The sequence below is a fragment of the Micromesistius poutassou genome, assembly GCF_964030765.1.
Source record: "Micromesistius poutassou genome assembly, chromosome: 14".
In the NCBI taxonomy this organism is placed as follows: Eukaryota; Metazoa; Chordata; class Actinopteri; order Gadiformes; family Gadidae; genus Micromesistius; species Micromesistius poutassou.
In genome coordinates, this window is record NC_140284.1 from 12,438,133 (window position 1) to 12,454,831 (window position 16,699).

At 43.6% G+C, this 16,699-nt stretch overlaps 1 protein-coding gene across 1 annotated transcript in view; it reads right to left on the bottom strand.

Moving 5' to 3' along the window:
- The window catches only part of LOC311358860 (titin-like), a gene marked incomplete at its 3' end in the record, with an annotated part of 15,088 nt that extends 436 nt beyond the window's left edge, over positions 1-14,652 (bottom strand). The window contains exons 1-20 of the mRNA XM_084478962.1: positions 14,455-14,652; positions 11,218-11,321; positions 10,581-10,784; positions 9,538-9,825; positions 9,245-9,330; positions 8,542-8,762; positions 8,042-8,276; positions 5,346-5,408; positions 4,988-5,246; positions 4,560-4,623; positions 4,246-4,458; positions 4,019-4,161; positions 3,733-3,872; positions 3,320-3,547; positions 2,995-3,236; positions 2,688-2,908; positions 2,428-2,592; positions 2,165-2,333; positions 269-1,959; positions 8-164 (exon numbers count right to left, since the gene is read on the bottom strand). Coding sequence (XP_084335088.1) covers positions 8-164; positions 269-1,959; positions 2,165-2,333; positions 2,428-2,592; positions 2,688-2,908; positions 2,995-3,236; positions 3,320-3,547; positions 3,733-3,872; positions 4,019-4,161; positions 4,246-4,458; positions 4,560-4,623; positions 4,988-5,246; positions 5,346-5,408; positions 8,042-8,276; positions 8,542-8,762; positions 9,245-9,330; positions 9,538-9,825; positions 10,581-10,784; positions 11,218-11,308 — 4,880 coding nt within the window. The 5' untranslated portion in view covers positions 11,309-11,321; positions 14,455-14,652. The remainder of the gene's footprint in view (positions 1-7; positions 165-268; positions 1,960-2,164; positions 2,334-2,427; positions 2,593-2,687; positions 2,909-2,994; positions 3,237-3,319; positions 3,548-3,732; positions 3,873-4,018; positions 4,162-4,245; positions 4,459-4,559; positions 4,624-4,987; positions 5,247-5,345; positions 5,409-8,041; positions 8,277-8,541; positions 8,763-9,244; positions 9,331-9,537; positions 9,826-10,580; positions 10,785-11,217; positions 11,322-14,454) is intronic.
- Positions 14,653-16,699: the final 2,047 nt, after the last annotated feature.

Consider the following 16,699-nt stretch of genomic DNA (forward strand, 5'->3'; position numbering starts at 1 on the left):
AGAGTGCATCCTGTATTTGTCTCCAGAAAAGATATCAATGTTGTTCTTCATCCATTTCACTTTGATGAAAGGCTCGTTGGTCTCACACTCGAAGGTAGCCATGGTGTCCTTCTCCTTGGCGTTGACCTCTGTAAGCTTCTGTGTGAAGGTGATGACTTGCTTTCCTATAGGAAGAAGTATTATTGAGGATGATTCATTGAAACATTTACATGCGTAAATTATAAAAACATGTTTAGGGTATATTGTCACAATGTCAATGTTGATTTACCTTGCACTAGCAGGAAAGCATGACCAGAAGTCTCCCCAGCAGAATTCATGGCTTTGACCATGATACTGGCCGAATCTTCTGGGGTCACATTTGTGATCACCAGCTCACAAACCTGGTGCTCGGGCCAGTACCAGTTAATCCGATCTGACTTCTCCAGCTGAACTCCATTCTTGAACCACTGACATTCTGGTTCTGGTCTTCCGATAACTCTTACTCTGAACTTAACTTCATCGCCTTGTGCAACTGTCTGGCTGGTGATGCGTTCAATGATCTTAGGGGCTTCCATGCTCGCAGAGAGCTTAATCCTCTCTGGTTTTAGTGGGGTAGCAGTAACTTTACGTTCTTCTTCCTTTAACTTCTCAGCCTCCTCCTTCGCCTTGGCACGGTGAAGCAGTTCATCCTTTGTCTTCTTCAGTAGGTCCTCATAAGACTCATCCTTCCTGCGAGACTTCAACTCCACAGCAGAGATTGACTCATAGAATCCTTCCTCTGTTCTACGCTTGAACTTGCCTCTCAGTTCCTCTGTCTCTTCTGTGGATTTCTCATGGACAACTCTCTGGGTCTTTTTCAGTGTAACAACTTCTTTCAGCTGGGAGTCCTCTGCAGTTTTCTCCACCTTCACAACCTCAAATTGTGTTTTCCCTGCTTCAGGAACAGCTTCTGGAACTTTTCCATCTGAACGACGAAGAAGTGTTCTCAAGTCTTCTTTATGCTGGATCTCCAGTTTTACTTTGTGTTCAGCTGAGCCCAGGTTGCTATCGGCAACTACCTTGACCTCTCCTGAATCATATGATTTGACATCAACTATCTCCAGGTAGTAAATGCCATCGTAACGCAGTCTGTATCTCTTACTCTTGCGAATAAGTTGTCCGTTAAGGTACCAGTTTACCTTGGGTGTTGGATAACCAGTCACTCTGCAACGGAATCTCGCCGTTTCTCCTTCCACAATTACAGCTGGTTCTGGAACCAGAACAATGCATGGTTTTGACTTTTCTGTTTCCTCATCAGCACTTACACCAGTGGGTCCTCCCTCATGAGCCATGCGCTCCATCTCATCAATTCTGTGTGCTCCCTTTATTCCCTCTGGGAGCTGTGACTCTTCAACAAGGCCTTTCTCATCCTTAACCACAAGTGTGGCAGAATTTTGATCAACTCCAACCTTGTTTGTAGCTCTGCAAGTAATAACACCGCTGTCTCTAGGGTAGGCAACTTCATAGTCCAGACTGCAATAGCCAAACTCATTGACCATGCGCAGCCTATTGGCAGCATCAAGAGGTTTGCCATCGTGCAGCCACTCAACGACCATAGTGGGGTCACCAATAGGAGTCAGTCTGCACTCAAAATGAGCTGGCCCAAAACGCTTCATTCGGACAGAAGTCAGCTTCTTCTTGAACTGTGGTTTCTGCTGCTTCTCTTTGTCATAAAGGTCTCCCTCCTCCCATTGGTCTTGGCCATAACGTTGATGAAGGGGCTCCAATTCAGGGGCAGCAATATCTTTTGCCTTGTAGGTTCCTTTGGTTATAATCAGCTTCCTCTCTGGTTCGGGTTCAGCAAATTCTACCTCAACATTGACCCTACAGCGAGTGGTATCTCTTCCAGCCTTGTTGATGGCTGTAGCTGTGTACCAGGCACTGTCAGAGCCAACTGATGAAGGGATCTGGAATTTGGCCTCTCCTCTAGTTCCTTCGATCCTGAAGAAGCCAATACCAATATTGAAATACAATTACTTTATGTTTTACTTTTAAATATTCATATGATTCCTCTTGAGTTGAATCAAAAGCCCAATATTCTGTGGATGAGGACTTATTTGGGAAATACTAAAATAACAGGTGAATTAGCCAATGTTGATTTTCTTATAAAGAAAATATCACAAAACCCTCATAGTATAAATCCTACCTGATGTTAGGATGCTTGTGTGGAGTAATAATATCACTGTTTTTCAGCCAGACAATGTCAGGAATGGGGTTTCCAATGGCCCTGACAGCCAACTCCACCAGAGTGCCCTGCTTCACACTGATGTTCTTCAGCTTTTCACTGAACTGGGGACGTATCAGGCTTTCTTTAGCTGTGGATGTTTAAGAACATTCATTGCATCACATGTATTGTCTCTCACGTTTGTATAAAAATATGCTTAATCAGTAATTTATCTGAAATCTTACCATCGACAGTCAGAGTGATGGAGATGGAGGACTTTCCAGCTCTATTCTGAGCAACAACTGTCCATTCTCCAGAATCGTGAGGCATGGCTGTTACAATGATCAGAGACTGTGTTCCATCTTCTTTAACAACAATCTTGTGGGTGAAGTCACTTACAACTTGATGACCTGTGTAGAAGAGTATAAGTTAATATTAATATAAAAGTGGGCCGCATTACCGGCATGATAATAATTGATTGTTAAAATGAGTTTCTTGTGCTTACCATTGTGGAACCAGTATGTTTCAGGCATCGGCCTTCCGACAACCTTCAGGTCAAATCTGGCAGTCTGCCCCTCAGCGCATTTACATGAGGAAGGCTTCTGGACAAAGACAGGTTTGTAGAGTCTCTCCAGCTGAGCTTCATCCGTCTCATCAAGCCTGCGAGCCGGAGAGCCGCTGGCAGAACGGCCAGGGGAGCGACTCATAGAACGAGGAGAGGTAGACCTGGGAAAATATAAGACATTCCTAAGTACCATCATATTCAAAGAAAGGAAGCTTTACCGCAATTCATCTCTTCTCTGGCAACATACCTGATTCTCTGCATCGCTGGCTGGGGGGTGTATGTCTGAGGAGTTGCTGCTCCAGAGGGTTCCACATACAGCTTCCCAGAGCTGACAGCATTACCCTTCATGTTGGTGGCGAAGGCGGTGTAAACGCCCTCATCCTCTGGAAGCACCACAGGCAGACGAAGGCTGGCTCTGCCATCCTGAAGGACCTCCATCTGACAACGGCCGCCATGTTGAAGACGGTTGCCATCTTTGTACCATGCAATCTGTTGACGGAAAAAAAGGTCTAAGAATTCTGGCACATTCTTATTGAGCCTTCATCAAAATGAGCATTTTCGTAGTTTCTTACCTTGGGAAGTGGGATTCCATCCATTTTACAGTGGAAAGTGACTCCCATTCCCTCCATGATCCTGTAGTTTTTGACTGGTGTGGCAAATGTTGGCTGCAAGGCCTCGTGTTCTACTGCTGTCACCATTAGTTCTCCATCCTCGGTCACAATGTGTTGATAGGTAATTGTCATGATCCGGAGCTCAATCTCCTGGATGATCCTCTGCTCAATCTCAGAAAGATGAAATTCCTGTAGATTGTACATTGAATAAAATAATATGCATAGTTAGTATGCATTATTACTGTGCCGTGCTGTGCTCTGAGAACGTATGTTCCTACCATGTGTGACTTAATGTGAGCTTAATAATACTTGAAGAACCTTACTTTAGCTCAGGTTTCAATTGGTTTGACCGATGGTAGAATTAAAGGACTGACCTGTCCAGAGATAATGGTGGTGGTCCTCTGAAAGGACATAACACCAGGAGCAACATCGCCCACGCTGGGTTCCAGCACCATGGTGGTCACTTCAGTGGTAAAGGTGGCTTCTAGTTTCTTCATGAAGGCTTCATATTCCTCTGTGCAACACAAAACATTGAAACCACTTGCATTGTAAACACTTTTTTTGACAACCTTTCCCAAGCAATACTTAAATTGTTTATTTTACTGTATTTGGACACATCTGTGTTGTTAGATTGTGTTGAAGATAACATTGTTGGCATACCTTCATCCATCAGAGTGGCGGAAGCTGAGGCTTCTCCGAGCTGGTTCTTGGCAAAAATTGAGTACTCTCCTGCATCATCAGCAAAGGTCATGGAGATCTCCAATCTGCATTCTCCTGTCTCCTTCTTGTAGGCTACTTTATATCTGAACAGGACATGGGGCAGGTTACTGATGCATAAGGTAATAATCCGTCAGATTGGAACAAAGGTAAAATGTTTGGGACTCTACCTGTATCCGGTAGTGAGGGGCATGCCACTCTTCTTCCAGATAATGTGTGGTTTGGGGCTTCCCCCGACCTGGCACTCAAACACAACACTTCCTCCCTCCACCAGCTTCTGGACGCTGGGCTTCTTGATGAAGAACGGTGCAATGGGAGCACTGGTTTCAGACTCAGTTATGCTGATCTGGGACATTGTTTCCTCTCTTGACTCCTCTGTCACTCTGGTAAAAGATATTGCTCAATCAAATACTGGTACTACTACACACAATGACTACAAACTTGGTGATCTGCATACCAACTGTGCCTGGTTTGTTCTACTCACTGAGAAATTTGCACTTGCTCGGAGATGGCAACCATTTCCTCTCGGCTTTCAATCTCCTCTGACACTAAAAAGAAACATACATTTACTACAATGTTCCAAACCCTGAAATAATCAGCAATAATAATAGATATACACTAAGCTCTGATACAGACTGGTGAATGGTTCAATGAAGAATTGTGTTTAGGGCCAGTATTCACAAGCAATGTCCACCGAAGGGTATTAGAAATACTGATATAAAGGATTTGAACACCTGATGTAACACAGAGAATTATAGATAAAGGTCTCTCAAGGTTTATGAAGATATGTTTCCACAATGTAAAGATCTGCTGCAGTGGTAACATCCTGGGATTGAACAAATTTGTATGTTGGGAGGCCCTGCACCAATAGATAACAGGATATGTTGTGCATGTGTGTTAATTGGTGCTAACCCTGTACGAGCAGATAGCAGGACGTGCTAACTGTTCCAGCCTCGTTGGTTGCCGTGCAGGTGAAGCGGCCGCTGTCTTCAGCAAAGGCTTCACGGATCACCAGACGGGCAAATCCATTCTCATAGCTGATCTGGAAGTCAATGGAGCTCTCGATCTTGTAGTCCTCTCTGAACCACATGATGACCGGGCTGGGATGAGCAGTGATCTGGCACTCCAGAGTCACAGATTCACCCTCCGTAACAGTCAGGTTCTTTAAGCCCTATGTGGGAAAATATGAATCCAAGTGTTGAAGATCAGCTGTATTTTAGCAATGCTGTAACTATGAAGAAACCGTCTTGTGATAAGGAGAAAGACTTACAGCCACCATCGTGGGTGGAACAACACTCTCTGTGGGAGTGGGTACAGCAGCAGCCTCAGTCACCTGCAAGACAGTGATAGGTCATCTCTTTGCTATAACTTTTGCTTCATAAACACGTAATCTCCACATCTATCAGTTAGTCATACACATCGAATACATTGAGCACTAGAAGATAGCATGAGGCACCAGGAGGAATAACCTGAAAGAGTTGAAGATAGTAAGCAGTGTGTTAGTAGCTACTGGTCTAGTAGGAGCTGTCATTCCTGAAAGACTTGAAGATGGTCATAGCTACTGGTCTAGTAGAAGACCCTATTCCTGAAAGACTTGAAGATGGTAATAGCTACTGGGCTAGTAGAAGACGCTATTCCTGAAAGACTTGAAGATGGTCATGGCTACTGGTCTAGTAAGAGCTGTCATTCCTGAAAGACTTGAAGACAGTTAACACTGTGTCGGTAGCTGCTGGTCTCATAGGAAACATTATTCCTGAAAGAGGGATTTCTGATTTGGAAGCCAGTATGAACTGGTCTAAGACAGAAATCCCAAGGATTTTGGTACGCTGGACTACCAACCTTCCCCAGGGTTTCCCAGTCCTCATACATCCCCTCCATGCTGCCTGTGTACACCACTTCCGACTGGAGGGGAGAGGCCAAATGCCTTTCAGATTTCTCGTATTTCACTTCTCTGAACAGAGAGGGTTCTGTGGTCACTCGTGTCTCCACAACCCTACGAGAAGGACTGGGAGACTTGACTGGTTTGATGATCATTCTAGTGGTTGAGTGGGAGGATAAGTCTTTCTGCAGAGAGGAGATGGCAGAGCCTGCCCTCGAGACCTGACCGACCCGGGGAGAACAGTGTTACCAACGTCAACCAGAGAAAAGCATTTGAGATATCTTGAGGTTTAGAAGCCAAGACTTTTGGGTGATGACTATGTTAGTTTGGTTAAGACTATCATAGAAAATGAAAGTCATTCCTGACTTCTAGAAAAAAATGAATAATTAGCTTACAAATAATATACAAAATGTATTGATTATTTGGGTGGAAAGGATTTCTGTTCAGTATTTTCTACTGTTAGCTATTCAGCATCTCAGGCAAGCAGTGACCACTAGAAAAGGGAAAAATTAATGTGTAAATACGTTTGGCTGGTAAAGGGTAATGAACACTTCCTCTACAGATAACTGTATTAAGTTAGGTTAGTCTCTACTGCTTGCCCGAAGGTGCCTGTCCTTACCTCATAGCTAGAGTCATGTTTAGGAACAGTAACTTTAGAAACTGTGAACTTTGGAAGTGGGGACGGGGTAAGACCAGTTTCCACCTGGCTGCTGGTTTCTGTGGTTCTTTGAATCTAGAGTGACCAACAGAGTTATCATTATCCATATAACAATATATTATTGATATGATTTATTTTTATTTAAAACAACGCAAAAATGACAAGACGTTGATCTTGATTTATAATGTTGAAGTGGCTTCTATTCAAATTCATGGCATGTGAATATTAAAATGGAGAATAGTATATAATCGAATTGATAGTTTGTCATTTCTGTTTGCCAATAGCCTGTCTAACCTGGGAGAGTGGCACATTTAGTTCAAGGCTAACGTGTGGAGCAGCAGCCTGCAGCTGTAAGACTACAGGCTCCTCTTCAGCTCCAGATTGCTCCACATGCACAGGCTGACGAACACGAGCTAGGTCGACAGCAGCCATCACGGTGGCCACTGCGCCCGCTCTTCCAACTCCCTCTCCCTGGAGACAGAACAAGCAGCTCATTGGATACAGCACATAGATATCACAGTATCCATGGCAACATGAGCATCAGCTGGATAGATACAGATCACCAGATGAACTGGAGTGATTTAACACTTTGAAGCGGCGACTTTCACTCAGACAGCCACCTGAACATTAGCATCTGGTGGAGGAGGAAGAGCCAAGAAAGAAACACCTGCTAGACATAAATACCACAGATAGTAGAAGACCATGAACACCTCGTCACTCCAGGTCGCCACAGGCCCTCTGGCTTGGACATACATACTGGTCCACTGGTCTACTGTTGAGACTCTACTGTTGATGCTTTACTGTTTAGGCTCTACTGTGTACTGTTGAGGTTCTACTGTTGAGACACTCCTGTCTTCTATTGATTCCCACTGTCTACTATTGAGGCTCTACTCTCTACTGTTGAGGCTCTACGCTATAGTGTTGAGGTTCTACTGTAAACTGTTGAGGCTCTACTGTCTACTGTTGAGGCTCTTCTGTAAACTCTAAACTGTTGATACTCTACTGTCTACTGTTGAGAACTTGAGGCTCTACTGTAAGGTGTAAACTGCTAAGGCTCATATTACAGTTAAGTGTCATTATTTAAATTATGATGAGGAGGAGGAGGATGATGATGAAGATGATAGTGATGATGAGACATTATTACATATATGTGGGATTCTTCAATGGGAGGTCCATTTAACAAAATGCTGATTGATGATTCATTTACACATTCTAAGAGGCAAATTCTAACAGGCAAAGCCAGTGTGATATGGTCTTGGAAGAGGCATTGAATAAGAGAGGAGGCATAGGGATAGAAGATATGTTGAGTGATATTGGGACATGAGACCCAGTCGGTCTCTCTTGTCTAGGAAGAGGTGAGTAATGTTACGTTAGACAACAAGCTCTCGAGGGCCATGTGTTGTCTGCCTCCAACCACTAGGGCTCCTACCTCTTTGACAGCCATCACTTGCTGTTCCCAGTGCTGCTCCATCTGCATCTGGGTGGAGGAGGTTCTAAGCTGGGTAGAGGTGGAGGTCATAGAGGTGTAGCTGGCCTCACTCATGAAGCCGGCCTGCTTCCAGGGGGGCAGGACTTCGGCCCCTGAAGCCATCTGTTTGTGGGTGATGAGGGGGGACTTGACAGGCCTGATGGGGGACACTGAGACTCTTGAGGGAGAAATTGGCCTGGGGATGGGAGAAGACCTGCTCATTCCTGCCCCAGCACTAGGCTTTGCAGGTATATAATAAGATAACCATAAGTTAGCACTGCACCACTACTCATTTTATTTATTGATCAGTGAATATTGGTTCAGTATTAGCACTATATTATTTCACATTTTAAGCATAACAGAGTTAGTGATGCAGACCATGACTTTTCGTTCATGTGAAACTGTACTCTGACTAAGAAGATAGCCAAACCACTCCAGTGCATCAGGGGTGTAGGTGTTACCTGCCAGGCGTGGGCGTGGGGGCCTTGACGTGTCGGACCGGGGAGGGAGACTGATGGCGACCTCCAGCCACCCTGGCCACCAAAGACGGTGGGGTGGGGGACTTGGAGGTGGGTTTGGGAGGAACCCTTGGGGGAGTCTTGTGTGCTAAATGTTGAGTCATGCCACCTCCTTCTACCTGCATCTCCATCATGGTGGTGGTCTGGAAACTAGCCCCGGCCCGCTGAACACAGGAGAGCAGAGTTTGTTACTGCACAAGGTAGGACACACATGTTTGTCTCACTGCAGGGCTTGACATACTGTTTATCCCACTGACACACTGTTCATCCCACTGCAGGGCTAGACATACTGTTTATCCCACTAACAAACAGTTTATCCCACTAACACACTGTTTATCCCACTAACACACTGTTTATCCCACAAAAAACAAAAAACATGAAGAACAGTAGATGTGTTTGCAGTTGCAACCACACTAATAATGCTATTCTAGTATTTCACAAATGGTTGGTGTTAGGGATGTGATCAAGGCTAGGCTAAGGGCTAGGGTTAGCATTAGGACTAGAGTTAGCATTAGGGCTAGGTTAAGAGTTAGAGCGAGGCTTTGTATCAGGGAAAGAGTTGGCACCAGGGCTAAGGTAAGAACTAGGGCTAGTCTTTGGGCTAGGGTTAGCATGAGGGCTAGGGTTTTCTGTGATCCAGCAGTACCTTTTCCACTCTGGTCTGGCGGCTCTGAGACATTTGAGAAGTTGAAATTACAGTCTTGGTTTTCTTGGCAGGCACGGCCTCTTCACCTGAACACAAGGACACATTCAAAACCCATTCAAGCATACTTTATATGGAAACCGCAGCCATTTATTATGTTTCAAGCTTTTAAAAATGTTTTATATGTCAAATTTAAGAAGATACCAAGGACATTTATTGAAATATGGCTGTTTATCAAAAGTATCTATGCTGCTGTGAGTGTGAGGTGATCAGAAAGTTATAGAGTCAAACAACACCTTGAACCAGGAGTTCAGCAGTAGAGGTAGCTCTTCCACTGCTGTTTGCGGCGTTTACAGAGTACGTCCCAGAGTCCTCTGGGAAGGCTTCAGCAATCAGTAAACTATAAAGGTCTGCTTCTTGAACAATCCTAAAATCGGGGGAGCTCTGTATCTCAGCTCCCTCCCTGTAGAACTTCACCACAGGTGTAGGGATTCCTGTCACACGAACATCCAGTCTCACTTGGCTTCCTTGTCTTACTGTCAAACTCTGAAGTCTCTGAATAAAGTTGGGTGGCGCAGTCTCAGCTGTCAACAAAAGGAAGAGATTTTAATAAGTCTATGTTTGGTTTTATTCTGATGAAAAACAGGAACATAGCACAAGGCACAGAACGCTGGAGGAATTGCACAGGGCACATGAATCTGTGCTGTGGACATATAAGACATGTTTTTATCCTTCTCTTGTCCACTTTAACATCCTAGCAAAGAGTGGTGGGGAGAATTATGATCCTCATTAATTCCTTTTTAACGAGATTCAGGGTCTCGTTAAGGAAAGGAATGTAGTAGACAGCTCATAACAACACCCCGCCCAGACCACAGCTCATGTAGCGACCCTGGCCCTCAACCACAACCAAAAACTACAACTCACCAGAACTACAAAATACTAACTTTGAATGACGACATATATACAACTTCACTTCATACCTTTATTGCAGCTGCTACAATGTTGATTGTATGTTTTGATTGTTCTCATCCAACTCAAGTCAATTCCTGTTGAAACTGTTCTATTCTACCAGGTGAAAGAATGTCTCACCTGTAACTAGTAGCTCAGCAGTACTACCTGCTAATGTCTCACCTGTAACTAGTAGCTCAGCAGCGCTACTTGGTCATGTCTCACCTGTAAGTAGCTCAGCAGCGCTACTTGGTCATGTCTCACCTGTAACTAGTAGCTCAGCAGTACTACCTGCTCATGTCTCACCTGTAACTAGGAGCTCAGCAGTACTACCTGCTCATGTCTCACCTGTAACTATGAGCTCAGAAGTGCTACATTTGTCATGTCTCACCTGTAACTAGGAGCTCAGCAGTGCTAGTGGCTTGTCCAGCACCATTGGTGGCTCTCACAGAAAATCTTCCACTGTGTGTGGCGGTCACTGCAGGGATGCTCAGAACAGCGCGGCCATCGCTGAACGAGATCTGAATGCCGGGAAGAGCGGCAGCAGAAAGGACCTGGCCATCACGAAACCAGCTCACCTCAGGAACTGGGGAACCTGGTGACCATTAGGCATCAGTTAGCATGAGCAATTAGCACTATCTACCAGTTAGCAGACGCCATTAGCACAATCCCAGAGTTAGCACGATCCACCACTATTCACCAGTTAGCATTACAAACAGTACAAATCAGTCAGCCTGATGCACTACGTATGGAAACACTGATTGGCAGAACTGGAAACAGGGGACCTTGTGCACAGATTTAAAACAAATAAAAGACCAAAAGCTGTACTTCATATATTTATATAAATAATCAATATTATGTAGCATAGGGAAATGTTATTTAAACTATACCATGCTCAAACCTTGAACCATGAAGATGTGTAGGCCTATGTGTTTGGATCCTGTAATTCTCCATTTTGGTTCAATTTATTTAAATATGATTAAAGATTCATTTGGGGAATATATTGGACGGGAAGTGATTGTCCTTACCACTAACTTGAGCCTCAAACGTTGCAGCACTACCCTCTAGTGCCACAACGCTTTGCAGCGGCTGTGTGAATGTTGGCGCCTGTGTCGACATGTTGCTCGGCACCCTGCAGAGAGAGGGAGAGGGAGAAAGAGAGAGAGACAGAGTGAGAAAGAGAGAGAGAGATAATGTTACAAGAAAATACATTTAAATGTGTGATAACACGTTAACACACTTTTTTTGGTGTGCTACCACTGGAGTGTTAAAAGTGTCTCTGGGTTAAAAAATATGGGGAGCGTTCCTATGTTCCCCGGGTCCTATGTTCCCCGGTCACGACAAACTCACACACTGACTCCTAACCCTACGAAAATGCCTACGAAAAAACACATTCGCTCCCCGGTCACATACAAAGCGGGGAACATAGGACCCGGGGAACATAGGACCCGGGGAACATAGGGATGACCCCAAAAATATGCTAGGCTTGTCTTACAGGATAACATGGTTGTAAAGGTAAAGATGAGTGCATTTATAAAGTTAGATGAGCAACAAACGACTTATTTGACCGTGTACTGTGGTCGAGTTTGACCTTTAGATTTAGAAACTTTATATCATAAGTATGTGGTTAGCTTCTTATAAAAGCCAACTTAAAAGATCAGCTAGGGTTGGGGTTATGGGATGTTATGGAAGCGGATCTTTAAGGATTGGTTGAAACCAAACCCAGAATTGTAAACATCTCAGCATTGCTGTTATAAAGAGAGACAGAAGGAGGACAGATAGGTCTGGGAGCAGCTGAGAGGAAGCAACAGGTTATTTATAGACCAGAAGGACCCAAGTCATCACTTCTGTAGGTCTGCACCTGCTGTCCACCGTGGATCTGTAGGCTGTAAAAACGGAGACACCATGGACCTGTAGGCTTTATAAACTGTGACACCATGGACCTGTAGGCTTTATAAACTGAGACACCATGGACCTGTAGGCTTTATAAACTGTGCCACCATGGACCTGTAGGCTTTATAAACTGAGATACCATGGACCTGTAAGGCTTTATAAACTGAGACACCATGGACCTGTAGGCTTTATAAACTGAGACACCATGGACCTGTAGGCTTAATAAACTGAGCCACCATGGACCTGTAGGCTGTATAAAGTCAATCAAAGACCTGTGGACTGTATATCACAGTCACCATGGACTTGTAGGCTGTAGAATTCAGTCACTATGGACTTGTAGGCTGTATAAACTAAGCCACCATGGACCTCTAGACTTTATAAACTGAGCCACCATAGACCTCTAGACTTTATAAAGTCAGCCACCATAGACTTATAGGCTCTATGTATTCTGCACCGTAGAATCAGAGTCTATTAAATCATTCATGGGAAAGAGTGAGCCTGTTGTCTTTAACTTCCTGTATATTTGTGCGTTAATCTTCTATGCTGAGACCGTGAGCCAGTAAATTAGAAATAGTCTCCTGGGCCATCCAATCAACAGTCAACACTTGGGTCTGATGGAAGGCTAACCAACAGACTTCCATTAATGAATAACTTGAGACTGACATGGTTAGTCTCCCACAGCAAGTCAGAATCTAATAATAGTCAACAGTCAGCCTGTACATGGAAAGAGGCCTGAGCTTGGAAGCACAGCACATGTCAGCATATTCATGTTTTCCTCCAATACATATTCTAAGGCATAATGACATCGCATCAGGTTTACGACTTAAACATGACAGCCATATTGATCATCATCTTTGATTTAATACTTTCATTAAATAGCCAAATCTCAGATTAAACCAGAAGCAAAGGTTCTCTGTATAATAAAACCATAAAACACAATTTCGTTTTTATTGATGATTATTTAACACAAAGTTTGAATAATCAGTGCTGTAGCATATTGGAGTTGTTTTGTTTAATTAATTGGTTATTCATCAATAACATCCTTTAACATACCCAGGCCTCATAACCGGCATCTGGTTTTGGGTTTGTTTTCTGAACATTTACAAAAAGGAGGTACTATTCAGAACAATGCAGTTTAACTGGACAAAACGATTCATTGTAAATAATAATACCAGCATACGAATGCACAATGACAGAGTTTAAGTTAACCTGACACCTAGCAGGAGAGATGGCTGTAACATGTGAGCAAGCCAACACATGTGGTTAGCAAACAGGGAAGATCCTGGAATAGTGTCATTAGCCTTGATGTGGACCCAGCTCAACAGACTGCTGCTGTCCATCAAATACCACCAACCCATTCTACCCACCAATCTCTAGAGATTCCTAGAATCAAACCAATACAGCTAGCCAACAGAACCGTACAACAAGAACCAAACCCATAGAATCAGACCACTGGAGCAAAACGTCTAGAGCTAGCCAACAGAACCAGACCACTAGAACCAAAACCCTAGAGCAAGCCAACATAACCAGACCACTAGAACCAAAACCCTAGGGCTATCTAACAGAACCAGAAGAAGGGTCAGGCCAAAAGAACCATCCCAATAGAACCAGAGAAAAATAACCTAACCTAGAGCAAGCCGACATAACCAGACAAAGAGCCAGGCCAATATAACCTAACCTTTAGAGCTAGCTAACAGAACCAGGCCAACAAAACCAGGAAAACAGAACTGGGCGAATAAAGCCAGGCCAACAGAATTTTTTATGAGATTTATTATGGTCTGGACTGGTCTAATTTGCTGAAGTCTGTAGTTATCTTACAAACCATACAGGTTGACACCATCCAGCATAAAATTATAACATAATTGCATTACTAAACTAAAATTACCAAGTCAATCGAGTATCTCAAAAAAGGCCCATGAGAAGCAGGTTTGCAAATTGGAATCTGAGGGACAGATATGGCAGTAGCCAAAAATACACTTCCCCCCACCCCTACTTGATTGACAGTCACCATGTGGCACATAGCTGGAGGTGTAACTGATAGCCCTGCTGCTGATTCCCTTAAAAAGACATGGCCACCCAGCCGAGACGCCACACTCATGCTATCAGCGGCTATTCTTGGCCTTTTGGAAATCATGTCACCAAATTACATGCATAAAGTAACCTTGAAATACACCATATGAAAACAGAAATGAAGGAAAGGGAATGTTTCATAACAGTTTCTTGAAGAAATCCAGTCCATGTTGTTTTTGTGCCAACCTGATTAAGGCCCATCCCTGTGTAATAATTATGTCCCTTCTCTCCACCAGATTGAAAAATAATTCATTTCAACAAGCAGGCAGCTATCAGATGGATACAAGGGGAAAACTACTCACTTGTATCCACAAGGATGCCTTCAATTGATGGGACTAGGCCCAGGTGACTTAAGCAACAGTCTCCGTATCCAAAGAAGATTCCACAAAATCCAAGAAGAGAACGGTTGAACCTCGAAATATCCCCACAAAACAAAACTACACAGTGATAAGGCCGTGCAGTTTTGTTTTTCTCCTTGCAATCCCTACACCCGAGGCAAGGCTGGGAATGCTCCAACTGCTCAGAAGTGTCTATATGGTTGTTAAAGTTTATATACCAGGGGGGAAATCAGCATCATCACTCCAGGGCCTCTCCCTATTGGCTAAGCTTTCAGAGGGCATGATGGGATGAGCAGCCATTTATGAAACCACCCAGCTGTCACTCAAGAGACCTTGTGTTAATCTGTCTTGATCTGGTGTAGTTCATGCACTATCACTCTACATGGCATGTCGTCATCCAGAGCAAAGCATTGATCAACTCAAACCATAACAACTAAGAAGACCTGGACTCTCCTTTGAAGAGAGGAGATTCTGAGTCATTAAATAGCTGGTGACCAAAAGGAGACCAGAGCTGTCCCTGTCACTCAGCCCCCGCCCTCCCCTACCCTCTCAGCAACAAATACGGCTGGTTGCTCCAAACTTGTTCAAACTCTTATCTCCCTCCTTCCAGAGTTTCATTGGATCAACTCTAGTTATTACTTAATATACAAGATCACACATCAAGAACTGGTAGGATACCACAACTCAAGCTCACACAGACAGGTGGGTGCTGGTGGGCCAACTCAAGGTTTGGTAACCATCAGCTGCCAGCTCAACGTTTGGTAACCACCAGCTGTCATTCATCCTGTGAGAGACTGCTGACACTTCCCAGGAAATATCAAAGCTACGCAAATCACATCAAATTACCTTTCTTTCTCTTTTACATTCTACTACATTCACCATAACATTTGTTACTTAACATCTTTAGCTTTGGGTCATTTCACACCCAATATAATTTCAATCCAATTTCAAATGGCAACAAACAACATTTATTAAAATCCACATTAAAGCAGGAATAAATGTATACATAAATGTATACAGTTGCTGTTATTTTATTGGATTTGAAAGATGTGACTGGAGGAGCTGGAGTGCATATGGCTCACTTGGGGAAATGATGTGCAAGTTGAAAACATTACTTCAGAGCCACTGACAGCAGAGAATGTCAACCAAATTAACCAATAAATGAGAGAGAGAAACAAAGAGTGAAGGAAGAGTAAGGGAGAGAGAGAGACAGAGAGTGAAGAGAGAGTGACAGAGAGACCGAGCAAGAGAGAGACAGAGATTGCAAGAGAGCGAATGAGAGAGAGACAGAGAGACAGAGAGTGAAGAGAGAGCGACTGAGAGAGCGAGCAGGAGAGAGACAGAGAGTGCAAGAGAGAGCGAATGAGAGAGACAGAGAGACAGAGAGTTAAGAGAGAGCGACTGAGAGAGAGACAGAGAGAGAGAGAGACACTTACAAAACACTCACCAACAGAGAGATTCACCTACAAAGGGCTGCTTCTAACCCCGACACCACGCACAGAGCCAAGGCTGCTTCGATGCACCTTACGAAATTATTGGAAAGAATCAACTAAAAGTTTGTGCAGGTGTGAAATAAACTGGACTATTTAGCCCCAATAGAAGAGTAGTGCCCAGTAGAAGAATTCCTGACCACCGTGAAAAAAGCTGAGAAAGTCATTAAAGAAGCACAGACTCAGTGGGAACAGCTCTGGCACTTGTGCTGCTATACATGCAGCCACAGACATTCAAGGCTCCCAAGCAGTCAATGGCTCCCAGACTGCCATTGCACACAAACCCAGGTGTACTGCAACTATACCAGTAAATGAAAAACAGTCACATCTCAAACGATATCAGAAACACCTTTCAAATTATATTACGAAATCAGAAACACTCACATCTGAAACTATATCAGAAACACATCTGAAACTATACCAGGACATCAGAAACACATCTGGAACTAAACCATGACATCAGAAACACATCTGAAACTAAACCAGGATGTTATAAACCGATCTGAAACTAAACCAGGTTGTTATAAACACATCTGAAACTAAACCAGTACATCAGAAACCCTTCTTTCCCGCTGATCAGACACAGATTTTGACAGATGTTAAATACAACGAGTACAGGACAACAAAATAATGCAAATCATAATATGCCACACAATTTTAATTAATTAAACCCTTTTTCTGTAATATCATAGACATACTATTTTAATATTTTTCTTTTT